Source organism: Miscanthus floridulus, chromosome 15 (genome assembly GCF_019320115.1).
Source record: "Miscanthus floridulus cultivar M001 chromosome 15, ASM1932011v1, whole genome shotgun sequence".
Lineage (NCBI taxonomy): Eukaryota > Viridiplantae > Streptophyta > Magnoliopsida > Poales > Poaceae > Miscanthus > Miscanthus floridulus.
The window spans coordinates 21985788-22002415 of NC_089594.1; the positions used below are offsets into that span (position 1 = coordinate 21985788).

Sequence of the window (16628 nt, forward strand, 5' to 3'; positions counted from 1 at the left end):
CACGAGCTTTGTTGTTCTTGGAGTGTGATCGAATTGTGGTGCAGCCCCAGGCAGCATTTTATACTGCAGCGAGAATTAGAGAGTGGTTTTGGGACATCAACCAAGAGTGGATATGTGTGCAGCCACGAGTCGTCGCTACGTAGCCACAGCTAGTAAAATTAATTAATTAGCTGGGGCCTGGACGGCACAAATTAAGTTCGGTGGCGCCACGTACGCTACAGGTTCTTCTCGAAGAGGATTGACAGGTACGAATGGATGGATGTCGGCAGAACTCATCTGCTACGTGGATATAGGGAGCTGAATTTACGATAGCAGCTCGTGCCTGCTCCTTCCGTCTAATAAAAAATAAATAGGGGCAGAACCAGGCCACATGGAAACCAGTGTAGAACCACCTAAAAACCAGCAGAAGTAGCTTCGAGAACTATATATGTTGATAGTATAACTATATATATAGGAGAGGAAGCACGGGCGAGTTTTTTTTTAGAGGAGGTGTGTTGGCGTGGGGGAGAAGAAAATGGAGGAACAACAACGGGTATGTGCTACAGTGAATGATATTGTTCGTTAGCAGGGTCCCATTATACTGTTCACTAACGGACTATGGATGAATGGCGATCTGTGAGAGGAAACCGACGGAGCACTGTAGCTAACTCACCACATTTAAAGATCTCTATAGATGTGCACCGATCTGATGTCGTTAGAAGTGTACAACATGGCAGAATTTATTTAGATATAAACAACAAAGTATGTCGGTGTATCTTTGAATACGTGAATTGTAGTGATATATCTTAAGACCATAAAAATTAGGGTAAAGTCCAATTTACACCCTCCAACTTTTACCAAAGTTCGGATTTCAACCTCGAACTTCAAAACCGGATAACTTTGGCCCTCCAACTCTTGAAAAAGTTCAACTTTCAACCTTCTGGCTGTTTCGCGGGTGAACAGTAACTTTGATATTTTCGGGAGGCGTCGAAATTTTATATTATTTTTTTGAGCATCTTAACGTCCTCAAATAAAAAAACTCAAAACTATAAAGTTGTAGATCTCATCGAGGTTTACAATTTACATATAAAAATTATCTTCATCCGACATCGTATTGAAGGATTTTCTATTTTTTGAAATTTGAGTCTCATCACGCGACAAAATATGGTGCTGAAATTTTATATTATTTTTTCGAGCATCTTAACGTCCTCAAATGAAAAAACTCAAAACCACAAAGTTGTAGATATCATTGAGGTCTACAATTTACATATAAAAATTATCTTCATCCGACATCGTATTGAAGGGTTTTCTATTTTTTGAAATTTGAGTCTCATCCGGTGTGAAGAGGTGGAGGCAATCGGATCCAGGGACGACGACGGCGACGATGCGAAGATCCCGGCGGCACTAGGGTTGCGGGCTGGGATTGGACTCGCTGGCGGGCTCGGGATATGGGCTCGCCGGTGGGCTTTGGGTTTTTTTTTGTTTTTTTTTCCTCAGCTTTACCGTGGCGGACGTTCTAAAGTGCCCGCCGCTGCTAATAGGTTTACTGCAGCGGGCACTGGCGCCCGCCGCGGTGGATTCACGATTTACCGTGACCTTCTCACCGCGGCGGACGCGTTTGCCAGCCGCGGGAAACCAAAATTGCCCGCTGCAGTTAAGCATTCTGTAGTAGTGGCTAAAAAAAAGGTTATATAGGCCGAGTACAGAGAAGGCCTGATCCTTCTGGAATTCCAACTGGCATTGACGGAAGGACCCCAGCCAGCCTATGGCCGCGCTTGTACGCACACAGCTGAAGGAAGAACAGGACGGTTAGAGAAGCTTTACAAGATGACACTTGGGTACGCGACATTGCGTACAACCTGAACCACCACTTCCTGAGCGATTTCTTCCATTTCTGGAGGGCCATAGATTCACACCGCCCCGACTTGGAAAGCAGCGAGGACGATGGCATCACCTAGACACTTGGGAGTTCAGGCCAGTACTCGACCAGATCAGCATACATGATTCAATTTTCTGGACAAACATACTCGACTTTTCCATGGCTGATCTGGGAACCATGGGCACCTGCCAAATGCAAATTCTTCTTGTGGCTCCTGCTTCAAGACAGGTTATGGACAGCGGCTCGCTTGCAATTGCGCAAATGGAAGAACAACTATTTTTGTGCATTGTGTGAAAGAAACCTGGAGACCGCGCACCACCTCTTCTTCGAATGCCCTTTATCATCCTGGGAGGACACGAGCGAACTGGTGGATTGCTTCCAACAACTACTGAGCTCAGGAGGAAGGAAGGAGCACACCATGTCAATCCTAACCTTGTGGAGCTTCTGGAGATGCAGAAATGCAATTGTGTTCAGAGAGGAGAGGAAGACGGCACATGCCAAGCTAGCGGAGATCAAAGACACCGCCCTGCAATGGTCGATGGCGGGATGTAATGCCCTGAAGCCTCTTTTTGTTGTTAATCCTAGTAGTGAGTAATCAGTTCTGAACTTAAGCCCCAGGCGGCCTAGGCTGTCCTGGGATACGTAATACTGGACAACTCTGTTTAGCCAGCTCCGTGAGCAAGGGCCCAATGGCCAATAGCCCAATATTCCAGTTTTGCAGATCAAATTGAGAAGGGACGTGTTACGTGTGACAGCCAAAATATAATCGAGAGAGTAAAAAATGAGCTGGAAAAATGAATTATATTGAAGATCAAATTTGGGACATTTGTACAAATTTCAAAAAAAAAAAAAAAAAGCAAAGCCTCGGCCCCAGTTTTAGAACCGGTTTGAGCCGATTTTGGTAGTCCAAGATTATTTCGAGTTTTCTTGTTGGCAACTCCTCTATCTCGCAGGAAATTAATCTTGTAAATTCTGTGTGGAATAAATTTTGTATTCTCTACTAGGATACGATCACTCACCTCTATTTATATGACAGGATCATGGCTAATTGAGGGATCTCTATCTTTCCGATCAATTGAAAACCAATCTACTACACTTTTTTATCCTCAAACTCTTCCAATCTCCTGGTGTCCAACACTTTTGTACACAAGATTTGCTGGCATTCTAAGTTGCCTTGCTGATCCTTAGACATCTCCTGCTATGCTCCTCCCTGACAAATATCAGATCAGTCTCGCCGACCCCTAGCCAGCATCGCTATTTATACCTACCTCTACCTCGGTTGCGTGTCTCGATCGTGTACGGCCCTTGCAATTATGCACTTGATGGTGTGTGATCGAATTAGTGTCAATACTTTTTTTAGCGACTCTATTGGAAAATGAAAGGAAAAAAATATTTACCCCTATGTGGTTGTGTCTAGTTGTGTACAAACATCTTACATAATTTTACTATTGTTTGTTTGTTCTCAGGATCATTTTTTAAAACTATGGAGGGGCCAAGGCCCCTACAGTAAATTAGTTAAACCAGGAAAAGTGTTAAGATACAAACAAGCTCAAGAAACAAAGAAAGATAAAAAAAAGCTATAGTCTATGTATTGGTGATTTAGATGACAACACAAGTCTAAGACTAACACGAGTATAAAGTGTTTTAGACGTATTATGTCCTAGGGATGCAAGAAACGAAGTGGTGCAAAGATCGCCCGAGAAACGACCCAAACACCAGTAATTCACAGCCCTGTTTGGCACAAGGCACTACACAACCTGTCGAGAAGAAAATGAGCCGTAGCAGAACATCTAGTTCTGATCAGTAAGGTGGCAAAAGGAAAATGGCACTCAACGAGTCACCGTATGATCTAGCAGAAGGAAAACGGAAACTCTACAACGCGATGGGGAGCAGCAGGGTTTTAAGCAAGGGGAGCAGCAGGGTTTAGAAGAGACATCCGGCGACACTGGTCACTAGCAAACTGATAAGCCAAAGTGAAAGCAGAGTGAATGTGGGCCGAGTGAGGCCGAAATGGCCCGTCAACAAAAACAGTCGCCAGTCTATAAAACCGGACGATTGTCAGAGTTTGGCAAATGAACTTGGCATCCACAAAAATTTGGCAAAACAAGAAAAAGTGCTCTCCAACAATTTGGCAAATGAACTTGGCATTTTTGGCAACTTGGCAAATATCCTCCCCAACTTGGTAAAGATGCCAACTGGAACGCAACTTGGCATCGGTGTTTCGCGCAGCGCCGATCCTTCTCCCGCGCGCACGAAGCGGTCTTTTCTCCTTCTCCCGATCGCGCCTTTATCCCGCGTGAAGCCAGGACCGCCGCAGTCGTTGTTCTTTCCCTTCGCGCGAGCAGAAACCCCATCGGTGCCGGTGGCTGGGCTGGCCGTTCTTCCTTCCCATCGCACGAACACAAACCCCATCTGCGCCGTTCCATCGTTGAGGTTCGTTCTTCCATCTATTCCTCTTCGTTGATCATCGCCGACATCTGCTAGGGTTCACGATAGGTCCCTGATGGTCTGATGGTCACGTACGCTAGGTTTCAGCTGTAGGTAGTCATCGTGTAGCTAGGGTTGACGCTAGGTCTGATGGTGTCGCTAGGTCGTGCTGCTACCCTCTATCTGATGGTCACGGTCTTGATGTCGTCCTGATGCCCTCTATTTGTTCGGTGTTTATTCATGTCGATCTGATGGTGTGATTGGTCACGTAGGGTTCTTCTGTCGGTACTCATCGTGTAGCTATGTTTGAGGCTAGGTCGGATGGTCATGCTTATGTGTTGATCTCATTTGTAAACTTGATGGTACCGTATTTTTTCATCCGTATGTGTTGATCTCATTTGTAATATTGTTTGTAGATTCATTGCAATGGAAGGATGTGGATTCTTGACGGACATTCTTCTGAATGGTGATCATGATCTTGCTGGTTTGGATGACCTGAACTTTCCGCTCACACAAGACACTCAGCGTGTCCATGGACTGACTTCTAAAGTTGAACAAGAAGGAACGACGCGGCGGCGGCGGCTTCGCGCGAGGAACAAGAGCGTCACGCGACGGCGCGTGGAACACAGACCGTCCGCAAAAAAATATAAGACTTGTGAGCCTTCTTTTTTCATTTTGCCAAGTCCAAATTACCAAACCATTAGAGATGGGCTGTTTTTTAACTTGCCATATGGTTTTGAGAGTTGGCAAAACATAAGATTTGCTAAGTCAAATTTGACAAACTCTTGGAGATGCTCTTAGAGCTTAAATTTACAAAAAAATGTTTCATTTTTCCGCATAAAGTTTTTAGAATTTTAGTATACTAGCAATGTACACCTGCTCTCTAAAAAAAGCAACGTGCACGTGTGTTCCTATGGGTGAACACCTGTTTTTACTCTGACAAGCTAGCCTACTTACAATACCGTATCTCTTATGGCCTTAGACTTGAAGCATCTCCAAGAGTTTTCAAAACCCACTCCTAATATTTTTTTTTGCAAGATTGAAAAACTAGTCTCCAACAACTTCTATATCTCAACTCCCAATCTTTCCGCACTTGTGAAAATCAACCCAATCATGTGAAAATTATAAGCGCACATATGGTTCTACCAATATAGAGGTGGAAGGACATGGGAAAAATAAAGAATAGGACATGGTTTTCAATACAAACATGTAAGAGAGAAAGAAAGTATAAAAGCGGTTTGGATGATCTAGAAATAGTTCGGGGTTCATGATTCAAAATTGTCTTCTATATTTTAGGAGCGTGGTTTTGAAAACTAATGTAAAAACTCAACAAATGTGCTCCCAACTTTTTTTTAGCCACTTGAAAACTCCTTAATTTACCAACTACTCCCTCCGTACTGATACAACATGTCGTTTAGGACAATGACACGGTCTTCAAAACACAACTTTGACCTCTTGTTTTTATAAAAATATTTATGGAAAAGTGATATATGTATACTTTTATGAAAGTATTTTTCAAGACAAATCCATTTATATAACTTTCACATTTGCAACCTCAACAACTTAAAAGGTATTGATGATTTATATTCCCAATGGTTGACCCAAACCTTGTCCAAAATGACATGTTTTACGAGTACGGAGGGAGTATTTTTTTAGAACGATTGGAGATGCTTTTAGACCACGTTTGGGTCTATAAAACTAATAGTTAGCTCCTTGGATAAAAAAGGTTTAGCTAATTGCTAGTGGAATACCCAATTAACAATAATTTCATTGGTCCAACTAAACTAGCTAATGCTCCGTTCGTTCCAAATTATAAGTTACTTTGACTTTTTTATATCCATTTTACAATGGATCTAAATATAATAATATGTTTAGATATATAGAAAAATGGATGAACAAAAAAATCAAAGCGACTTATAATTTGGAATATAGGGAGTATTAGCTAAAAAGTATATTAGTTAGCTAACTATTAGCAACTAATCACACCAAACATGGTCCAAGATTGTCGATGAGGGACCCACGGGATACCCCACATAGAAGAGAGAAGATCTAGTCAAACTAGGATTCTCCATATGTAATCCTAGTAGCATTGCTATCATATAATCCTATTAGAACTTCTACATTGTAACCGACTAGGATTCTTGCCTCCTGAACTATATAAAGAAGGGCAGGGCTTCCTAGATTGGCACAACCTCAACACACAAGCCTAACAGAACAAGAGAACAGATAGAAGAGATCAGATAGAGAAAGATAAAGAGAATACTACATCGACAGCTGGCGCGCCAGGTAAGGATTTTCGGTGCGTTGCGTTCGAGAGCTCGATGGACCTCAAGATCACGACTCGTCGGCCCTCGTCGGCAACTCGCAGCGGTTCTCGTCGACAACTCGTTGTGTTCACAGCAACGACAATCTGCGACGGGATTTCACGTCTCAAACAATCGACTCCGAGCCACAAGCAAACTGTTCGACTGCATCAGGCTGTTCGACTACATCAAACGACAAGCGAGCTATCAAGCCTAGGTGCTTCCATCTACTTGAATGCTACGCCAACTACTTGAATGCCACGCGAACTACTCAGCTGCGGCGATTGACAACTCGGCCTACAATCAAGCTAATTCACGCTTTAAATTTTAATTTTTAATATATTTCCGAATAATTTTCGTGCGCCTCTGTGGTCGCACTATCCACGACTACTCCACATCTCCGAGCTTGTAGTCGGGATGACACCCAATGGGTGTGCATCGTGCACTCTAGTCTTCTCTTAATGGTCGCTAAAGTACTCGGGTAGCGCATGCCTTAATCCGTGAAGCCTCGGCTCTTTTGTGCATAAGTATCGATAAATGAGCAGCGATAACAGGGACCAAGGTGCTTAAACATATCAGGACACTACCTGGGTAGTTTACATGGCCTAACAAGAGCAAGACGCGACACATTCTTTTTATTTCGCGGAGGCTGACTGCTCTAGTCTTCTCTTAACGGTCGCTAAAGGACTTGGGTAGCGCATGCCTTAATCTGTTAAGTCTTGGCTCTTCTATGCCTAAGTCTCGATAAATGAGCAGCGATAACAGGGACCGTGGTGCTTAAACGTAACATGACGCTACATGAGGAGTTTACATGACCTAACAAGAGTAAGACGCGAAAATTTTTACATTCATTTCATAGTACCAGGGCCCACCCCTGATTATTTATTCATATATAGGACATGCTCCTGACTTTCTATCTAGAATGTCAATTATAGCATATTTTTAAATTTAACATGCAGGGGCTACATCTGTACCATGCCATTGGGAAGGACACGCTCCCGAGAGCTACCTTACTCAACCAACAAATCAGACAATTTCAAAAAGAACCCAGGCTGGTCAAAAAACAACCTAGACGAGGTGCGCCAAGGATCAGACAAGTTCAGAAAGAACCTGGATAGGTAAAAAACAACCCAGACAAGATGCGTCAAGGATCAGACAAGTTCAGAAAGAACCCAGGTTGATCAAAAAACAACCCAGACGAGGTGTGTCAAAATTACAGATAAGTTTAGAAAGAACCCGGGATGATAAAAAAACAACCCAGACGAGGTGCGTTAAGGATTGGACAAGTTTAGAAAGAACTTTGATTGAACAAAACAACCAAGACGTTGTGCGTCAAAAATCAGAAAAGTTCAGAAAGAACCCAGGTTGATAAAAAACAACCTAGACGAGGTGCGTCAAGGATGAGACAAGTGCAGAAGCAACCCGGATTGAACAAAACAGCCCAAACAAAGGTGCATTAAGGATTAAACAAGTTCAGAAACAACCCAGATGAAGCGCGTCAAGGGTCGAAAAAGTCCAGAAACAACTCAGATGGATCAAAAACTTATCTGTAATTACAAGTACTCGGACACAGGCTTAGGGGCTACATGATACATATCCTCAAAAAGAAAACCCTCAAACTTTTTCTCAAGGACAGATTCTGGACACCCAAGAAGCAAGAGGCTCGGGGGCTACACTCACTAAAGAAAGAACCCAGAGAGAATAGACCAAAAGGACCCTCCAGCTTTTTCATCACAAAAAGCAAGAGGCTCGGGGGAGAAAGTGCACGTCAATCAAGGTGAACCAACCAAATAAAAGAAGACCATCTCAAGTCACTACAGAAGAACCCAGAATAGATACAAGAACTCGAAGATGAAGATCGAAAAGAACAAGGAAGTTCCTGGAGCTCAACCATGAAATGCTTGGGGGCTTGTCGGTACGGGACCCACGGGACAGCCCACATAGAAGAGATAATATTTAGTCCAACTAGGATTTCCCATACGTAATCCTAGTAGCATTGCTACTATGTAATCCTATTAGGACTTCTACTTTGTAACCGACTAGGACTCTTGTCTCCTGGACTATATAAAGGAGGGCATGGCTCTCTAGATCGGTACAACCTCAACATACGACCCCAACAGAATAAGAGAACAGATAGATGAGATCATAGAGAAAGATAGAAAGAATACTACAGATAGCGCAGCGCGTAATATATTATCTACCCCAGACTGGACATAGGGCGCCGTGATTTTGTGGCATGCCGAACCAGTATAAATCGTTGTCTCCCTGCGTTCACCATCGAGTTCCTACATACGTCGATACCCCTCCAAACAAATCATCGTCCCAGGTACCCTCATGACAAGCAGTCAATGGTAAAACATCGTTAAAGATGTGTTCTTCATCGTATATATATACAACATTGACAACACATGTCTAGATAGGGGGGGAGAGGGTGAATCTAGGCGGAATCGACATAGGTTCATCATCAAAGTCGACTAGGGTCTTGTATATTCATTATTGAGCAGTGCAAACAAAATAGTGTTTTTTCGTTGGTTTTGCTTGAAGTCAGCGTGAATGGCAGATCAGGGTTTCATGAGAGTTTCATGAGCATTTTATAAGCTGGTGTGGCATTGTATTAATAGAGAGATGAGATATGATAAAAGTTTCATATGATGAAAAGAGTTTAATGGAATAAAACTTTTCCACACTATTTCCAATACATGGGAGTTTTGAAAACAGTGAGATGAAATCTTCAATTGGACTGCACTACCAGAATCCAGAGATTTCGTGAGAGTGCAAATCACGTCACGAAATATACTTTTACTCTCACGAAAATAATTCGTGAGGGTACACCGTCACGCAAAAACTCTCACGATAATAGACACACGAAAACCTTCCAGCACATATATATATATACTTACTAGTTACTACAACAGAAAGGATGCCTGGTTAGCAAAAGAAGCCAAAAGCCAGCACATACACATACTACAGCACCAAGGATGGATGATTAGCAAAAGAAGCCAAAAGGTTAGCAATGGTCAGGTTCCAATCACATCCATTGCATCAGTTATCACTGATATCAGCCCCGTCGGTATGGTCGCCATCCTCTTCTTCATGGTTGTTGCTTATGTTGTCACCTTCACTACCTCCGCTATCATCTTCATCAAAGTCATCACTGATACTGCTGTTGTCATCGTAGCTGTTACTGTCATCCATCTCATTGTAATCTTCATCATCATCATCAGTGACTATGTCATTGTCATTGCTAAGCATTTCAAGTGAGTGAGTGGCAGCATGTGATGATTCAGAGACCTAAAAAAGATCAAGTATGTTTGAAATGTTTCAGTCTTCAAGTAAAAAGAGATTATACAGTGGGCTATGTTTGTTTAGATTACTAACTATTTTTGTGAAAACAGGCTCAGATTTGTGAATAGTACCACATTTACCTGATGACGACGGACATCAAGATTTGCTAGACGGTTCATTAGATCAGCAGGAGGTTGCTTGTTCAGATCTTCAAAAATTGTCTGAAATTTATGTGTAAGCACGTTGGATCAATGCATATGATCAATAAACTGGTAAATGAAAAGGATTGCTTATTACCAGCATAAGCTGACGATTAACACCATTTTCCTCAATGAGAATCTCATTATTCTCATTCAATTTCTTATTTGTTTGTTCCAAGGCATCATTCCTCTCCTTCAACAGCAGCAGCCCCCCACCAGCAGAGCCTCAACCAGCTCAGGAGACTCAGGAGGGCTAGTAGGCCGAGGAGACCGAGCTGGCACCCCAGCTTCGCCGCTTTGGTCGTACCAGTGCTACAGTTCCAGCGAGGCTAGCTACATAGCGCAAGGGTTCATGCCCTCCGCCTAGACCACAGGGTCCACCTCCAGTGGTACACCTTGACTTGAGGGCTGCCACAGCTAGACAGGTTCGCCAGCTGAGGTTTGTTGAGTTCGATGTGTGGTTCCCTCCGAGGAGGGATGAGAGAGCAGCAGAGGGTTTCTATACACCGCTCCAGGAAGACTTCTACAACGCATATCTAAATAGTGGGGCAGTGTTCAGATCTCAAAGAGTCTGCAGTTTAGAGTCTATTGTGGCAGCAGCCGGAGAGCACATCCGCCCCTACTTGTCATATTTGCCGGGGCTCGCAAATCTGATTGGCCGGATAGGAGTATATGTACCATCTTGGGTCTGACAGTTTTATGCTTCACTCTACGTTGATCCGCATCACAACTTCATTCACTTTGCATTCAACGACAGAGATTACTGGGTGATGAGTTTCAGGGCCTAGGAGATACTGAGGCTACAGGATCAGCCTGTCAAATTGCATGAGGTATGCTATGGATAGCATGAGCCTCCCAGGCGTCCTCATGGAGGGATGGTGCCCCCTACAGATCTGGTGCGACATTGCTTCAAGGAGCCCTTTGGTGAGGGGTCGAGTAGGAACCCGAGTAACCTGACTCCTACAATGCGAGTGCTAGAGGCCATTATCAGGAGGACACTGCTTCCTAGGCTGGGATACAGGGAGGGTCTGACTCGCTTACAGCTCTGGCTCCTCAACGCCCTGATGCAGCAGACCGTGTTCGACATTTGGGACCTCCTTCTATCAGAGATGGAGGATACTATTGCTGAGGGCTTCAAGGGTCACAGGCAGCTTCCGTATGCACATTGGATCACTTTCCTGATGCTTCAGTCAGTGCAGGTTCGGACCCCTAAGATGGTTGCAGAGTACAGAGGTGCCATCATAGAGTTTCCAGCATATAACATGGCACAGAGGATCAGACACAGCACTCCACAGACACTCGCTCAGCCCAATCGTCGTCCAGATGTTCCCGAGTCAGCAGCTCAGCAGGACAAGATCATTAGAGGCATAGCCGCTACAGAGGAGGAGCAGCTTGAGGCACAGCAGGGGATGACCGAGTCCAGTGATAGTTCAGATGATGACTATCAGTCGATTCCTCAGATGCCTCCACGCAGACATGATGTAGAGGCCGGCAGTTCCAGCTCAGCACCACCTGCACCTCAAACGGACCCCGCATTGATTGCCATTCTTGAGCGGATGCAGTGGATGCAGCGGGAGCAGGCACGATAGGCTCAGGAGACAGCTGCCAACTTTGCATAGTTTTAGGCTCGTCAGGACAAGTTCCAGCGGCAGCAGTAGCTCCTTTAGCACCAGCAGTTACTTATGCAGCAATAGCTCATGGGATTTATGCAGCATGTCGTCGCAGCACTTGGGGCCCCATAGCCACAGCTTTCGCCCTAGCTTGCTCCACCTGCCACCACTTCGACGACTCCAGCAGTACAGCCCAGTGGGCTTCAGAGTCAGGGACAGCCTCTAGCTCCATTTGCTTCACCTATAGTTCAGGTGTCCCAGTGGTTGTCCTCACCAGTGGTTGCCCCGCAGTTCACTCCATATCACATGGGTTTCTCACCGGAGCAGTCACCCTCGCTATTCGTGCCTGACACGTCAGTCTCCAGGAGTCTTGGAGCATCCTTCAGCGAGTTGACCGGCATGCCTACACCTCCTCATATGCATACTACCGGTCCTTCTACAGCAGCTCCAGTTGTCATGACTACTCAGAGGCTCCCCTCGCCTGTCGCCTCATCAGATCCTACGACAGACGTCCTAGCAGCATCACAGGCAGCACCTGCCCCAGCTCAGACCCAGACCACTTCAGCGACACTTCCTGCCATAGAGGGTCAGTTAGTTCAGAGCTCAGGGTCAAATGATGATGGCGCCCAGTTTCATCTTGCTCCACGTACTTCAGCGCCCGGCTCGTCCGCTGCAGCCCTGCCGACCGACCCTTAGGTTTTGGTGTTTGACGCCAAAGGGGGAGAGGGTTCGAGTATGTAGACTCAAGGGGAGCGAGATTTAGGGGGAGCTAGTTATCTAGTAGTAGCTTATTATATACATTTGGAGTTCTATTTGTGTGATACACTATTACTATTATGCATTCGTGTGTTACTTTCATGCATATTATTATATCTATGTGATAGTGCTATCTACATGTTTGTGATATATGACATGTGAGCTTTCTACTTTGAATTATTTATGTCATATCACTTGTGTTATGCTCATTTGCTTTTGCTTCCGCGTTTATACTTCGATGCAAATGAGTTTTGTTACTTGTACTCATGCTTAATTCATATCCTTTGAGTACGTTGTGTTGGCTTGGGTCATATAAGCTTGCCTAACTCTTTTGTTCTTATTGACAAAAGCTTATATGAACCAAGCCCGTCAAAAACCTCACACTTTTACATACTCGAGGTGGTATTGTCATCAATCACCAAAAAGGGGGAGATTGAAAGCATCTAGGCCCCTAGTTGGATTTCGGTGATTAATGTCAATACAATATTACTATGACTAACGTGTGTTTTGTAGAGGCAATTAAGTTAGGTCATGGTAATGGAGATCGATTGGGCAATCGAGGTGGTCATGCCCCTACGATGGAAATCGTTTCGGTTTTCAAAGGATTGACGACAAGGTTAAGGATGACTAGTTCTAAGTGTCAATTGGAGTTGGAGTGACACTTAGAGTAGTTTAGGACTTTGTTTTTCCTTTGGCCGTACTATTAAGGGGGGTATGAACGGGTAGCTTGACCTAGTTGAGTCTAGTGAGTTAGGTGTGGTGCACACTTGTTAAAACTAGCTCTAGGTAGCTCCTATGAGTGCCTAAGATCCTTTGGAGCAAACTTCATTCACATATGATCGAGAGTTGGAAGTGAATGGAGGGTTAAATGCTGACCGGACGCTGGCTCCAGTGTGACCGGACGCTGGCCGCAGGGTCCGGTCAGTTCATTTGATCAAGAGACAGTGTTCAGTGCGACCGGACGCTGTAGAGGTCAAGTGACCGGACGCTGAGAGGCAGCATCCGGTCAACTCCAGTAAGGTTCCAGAGAAGGGAATCTGTGACCGGACGCGTCTAGTCAGTACTGACCGGACCCTGAGGGTTCAGCGTCCGGTCGAGTCCAGTAAGCATCCAGTGAGGGTTTCATGCGACCGGACGCGTCCGGTCAGTGGTGACCAGACCCTGCCAGCGTCCGGTCAACACATTTCCACTGGTTCGCGGGTTGAACTGACCGGAGCATCCGGTCAACACGACCGGAGCGTCCGGTCACCCCGCAGAAGCTCATAACGGTTCGTTTTTTAGGCTGTCTTATAAATAGAAGCTCCACTCGTGTGTGGAGTCACTTTTGCTCATTCCAACAATTGAGAAACACGTTTGTGAGTGCCAAGAAGAGCAAGGTCCTAGTGAGGTGATTGAGATTTGAGAATCCAAGAGAGTAGCCTCATTAGTGAATCAAGAGTAGCAAAGTGTGCATCCATCTTCTCATTAGGCTTCGCGTGGTCAAGTGAGAGTTCGTGCTTGTTACTCTTGGTGATCGTCATCACCTAGATGGCTTGGTGGTGATTGGGAGCTTGGTGATCACCCGGCGGAGCTTGTGGGTGACCCAACTCAAGTTGTGAGCGGCTTTGGGAGATTCGCCGCGACGGACTATCGAAGAATCAACCCGTAGAGAGCACTTGATCCTTGCGCGGATCAAGGGGGAGCTACACCCTTGCACGGGTGCTCCAACGAGGACTAGTGGGGAGTGGCGACTCTCCGATACCTCGGCAAAACATCGCCGCGTTCCTCTCTCTCTATTTAATTTGAGCATTTACTTTGAGTATTTACTTTGAGCAATTCAATACTTGTTTTTACATCCATAGAATTGCATGCTAGAGTAAGTTTGGAACATAGGTTTGCAAGTCCGTTGTGCGTTAGTTTTGATAGAAACACTTTTCTAGGCACAAGGGGTTAATTGGGCTATCCGTAGGATTTGATTATTGCAAGAAAATTTAGAATTAGCCCAATTCACCCCCCCTCTTGGGCATCTTGATCCTTTCAATTAGGAAGGAGTTTGAATTGGGGACAGAGAAGTCTGACAAGGAGAGGTTTAGAGGCTATTGCAGATCCAAGGGTTGTCCATGGATAATAAGAGCCAGGACACAGATTGATGGCAGTGCCAGGGTACTAACACTTCTTTGTCACGTTGATGTATCTTTCTTTGTCTTATATGTATGTAGGATATGTTCTTATCTTGACTATTTCTAACTATTTTTCATGTCTATGCAGATCCAGATCAATAAGGTGGTCCACAAGTGTCCTTCAAAAAGCAGAGTTCTTGGTAGGATGGCATCCCAGGCATGGATTGCAAAGAGGGCTATCCCACATTTGAAGGATAATCCTTAGATAGGTCCCAAGGCTGTGCAGAAAGAGTTAGAGAGGAAGTACAACATCAAGATGGCATATCAGACTGTATTTTATGGGAGACAGAGGGCTGCAGATAAATTATTTGGTAAGTGGGATGACTATTTCGATAGTTTGTTCAGATTCAAGGCTGAGATCGAGCTTAGGGACCCTGGTAGTGTAGTTGAGATAGATACCCTTAATGTGGATGGCAAAGTACATTTCAGTAGATTTTTTTGTTCCTTCAAAGCAAGCTTAGATGGATTTATAAATGGCTGCAGACCATATATTAGTGTAGATTCAACTGCTCTAAATGGTGAGTGGAATGGCCACATGCCTGTAGCCAATGCAATAGATGGCCATAATTGGTTGTACCTAATTGCATTTGCCGTCAGTGGAAAGTGAGTGGCAAGCCATGTCCACATGCACTGGCAGTCATAACAACTGAAAGGCAAGTAAACATGGAGAACTATGTGGATGTGGCCTACTCAGTGCACAAGTTCCAAGCAGCCTATGATGGAATGATTCCTGTCATCACTGATAAGAGCCAGTGGTCAACAGTTGACAAGGGGTTCAAGCTTCTTCCACCAATTGGGAAGGAAAGAGGACTTGGGAGGCAAAGGAAAAAGAGGATTCTAGGATGCCTAGAGAGAAGTGGTAAAGCCACAAGGCAAGTTACTTGCAAGGGCTGTGGTGAATTAGGCCATAGGAGGACTAGTTGGAGGTGCCCACTAAGTGTCACCAAAAAAGGTAACTTACTAACCTAAGCTACACACCTTGCTGAATTTGCCACATTTTTTTACTAACTAAATGTAGTTGCAGGAAGAGGACAAGGAAGACAAAGTCAAAGAAAGGGCCAGGGTGATGACATGGACACTGAAACTGCACCACCTTCCCCAAATCCACCAGCGGCTCCTGAGCCTGAAACAGCTGCACAGGCACCTTCACCAAGGACCCCAAGAAAAAGGGCAGCCCTAGCACCATCACCAATGACACCTAGAACAAGGGTAGCAGCAAAGAAGGAAAGAGAGGCAGCAGAAGCAGCAACAAGGTACATTGTGACTACCTAAATTATGTCTACATAACTCATGAACTTGGCAACATGTCACTAATCCACTTTGAAATGCAGGATGTTGGACTTGGAACCTCCCCAGCCCTTAGAAATGATCATTGCAGAGGCTGAGCACCCACCAAAATCTGCACCAGCTAAGAAGTTGACCCCAAGAAAGAAGCTGGCCACAAAGATAAAGAAATCACCTGCCAAGGGGACCTGAGAACAAGGGCAGCAATCAAGAAAGCTTAGCTTTGTGATTGTGATGCATATTTTGGGACATATGGTATTGTAATGTATTGCCTTCTAGGCCTAAACAACCTGTTATGGTAGTATTGCCTTCTAGGCCTCTGAAAACTTGTAATGACTTGTCTATGGTTGTGGCATGTACTCAGCCTGAACAACCTGTTATATTGCCTTCTATGCCTGCCTGAACAACCTGTTATGTTGCTGTTGGTTTTATCTTATTTGTAATGCTATATCAGTGCTCTTTTTGTGAGGATTTAGGATGTCATGTACAAGTGCAATAACAAAAACAACATTCCCTTGCATTAACCATTCAACATTTTAGAGATACATGCCCACTGCTCGGTCCAACAAACACACAGTTCAATTACAAACTACAGGTTCAACTAAAGCATCCAGGTTCACCTCAAGTTTAACTAAAAGACAACAAGAACTACTTCATTACATACATAACTCCAACAGCTACACCAACACCAATGACCAAGCTCAAAGTCTTCACTGCACCAACCAAAGCATCTAGCTTCACCTCCA

The 16628-nt window shown here is 44.6% G+C and overlaps 1 protein-coding gene across 3 annotated transcripts; it reads left to right on the forward strand.

The window, feature by feature from the left end:
- Positions 1-4153: 4153 nt before the first annotated feature.
- LOC136506662 (protein IQ-DOMAIN 14-like) lies at positions 4154-16265 on the forward strand. 3 transcript variants are annotated; one of them, XM_066501553.1, is made up of 6 exons: positions 4154-4291; positions 4702-4940; positions 14687-14909; positions 15082-15550; positions 15617-15851; positions 15930-16265. In XM_066501553.1, exons 4-6 carry the CDS (start codon positions 15262-15264, stop codon positions 16072-16074), a joined length of 669 nt encoding a protein of 222 aa, XP_066357650.1. In that variant the 5' UTR covers positions 4154-4291; positions 4702-4940; positions 14687-14909; positions 15082-15261; the 3' UTR covers positions 16075-16265. The 3 variants fall into 3 exon arrangements, with proteins under 3 accessions (XP_066357650.1, XP_066357653.1, XP_066357651.1); XM_066501556.1 differs by having other exon boundaries at positions 14687-15550; positions 15623-15851; XM_066501554.1 differs by lacking the exons at positions 4154-4291; positions 4702-4940 and adding an exon at positions 14373-14581 and having other exon boundaries at positions 14687-15550.
- The last annotated feature ends 363 nt before the right edge of the window (positions 16266-16628 follow it).

Bases quoted from the DNA above. Each gene is read 5' to 3' on its own strand.
- LOC136506662 (XM_066501553.1), top strand. From the start codon at position 15,262: ATGGAGAACTATGTGGATGTGGCCTACTCAGTGCACAAGTTCCAAGCA. The intron at 15,551-15,616 runs GTAACTTACTAA...AACTAAATGTAG, and splicing joins ACTAAGTGTCACCAAAAAAG to TTGCAGGAAGAGGACAAGGA. The intron at 15,852-15,929 runs GTACATTGTGAC...TTTGAAATGCAG, and splicing joins GCAGCAGAAGCAGCAACAAG to GATGTTGGACTTGGAACCTC.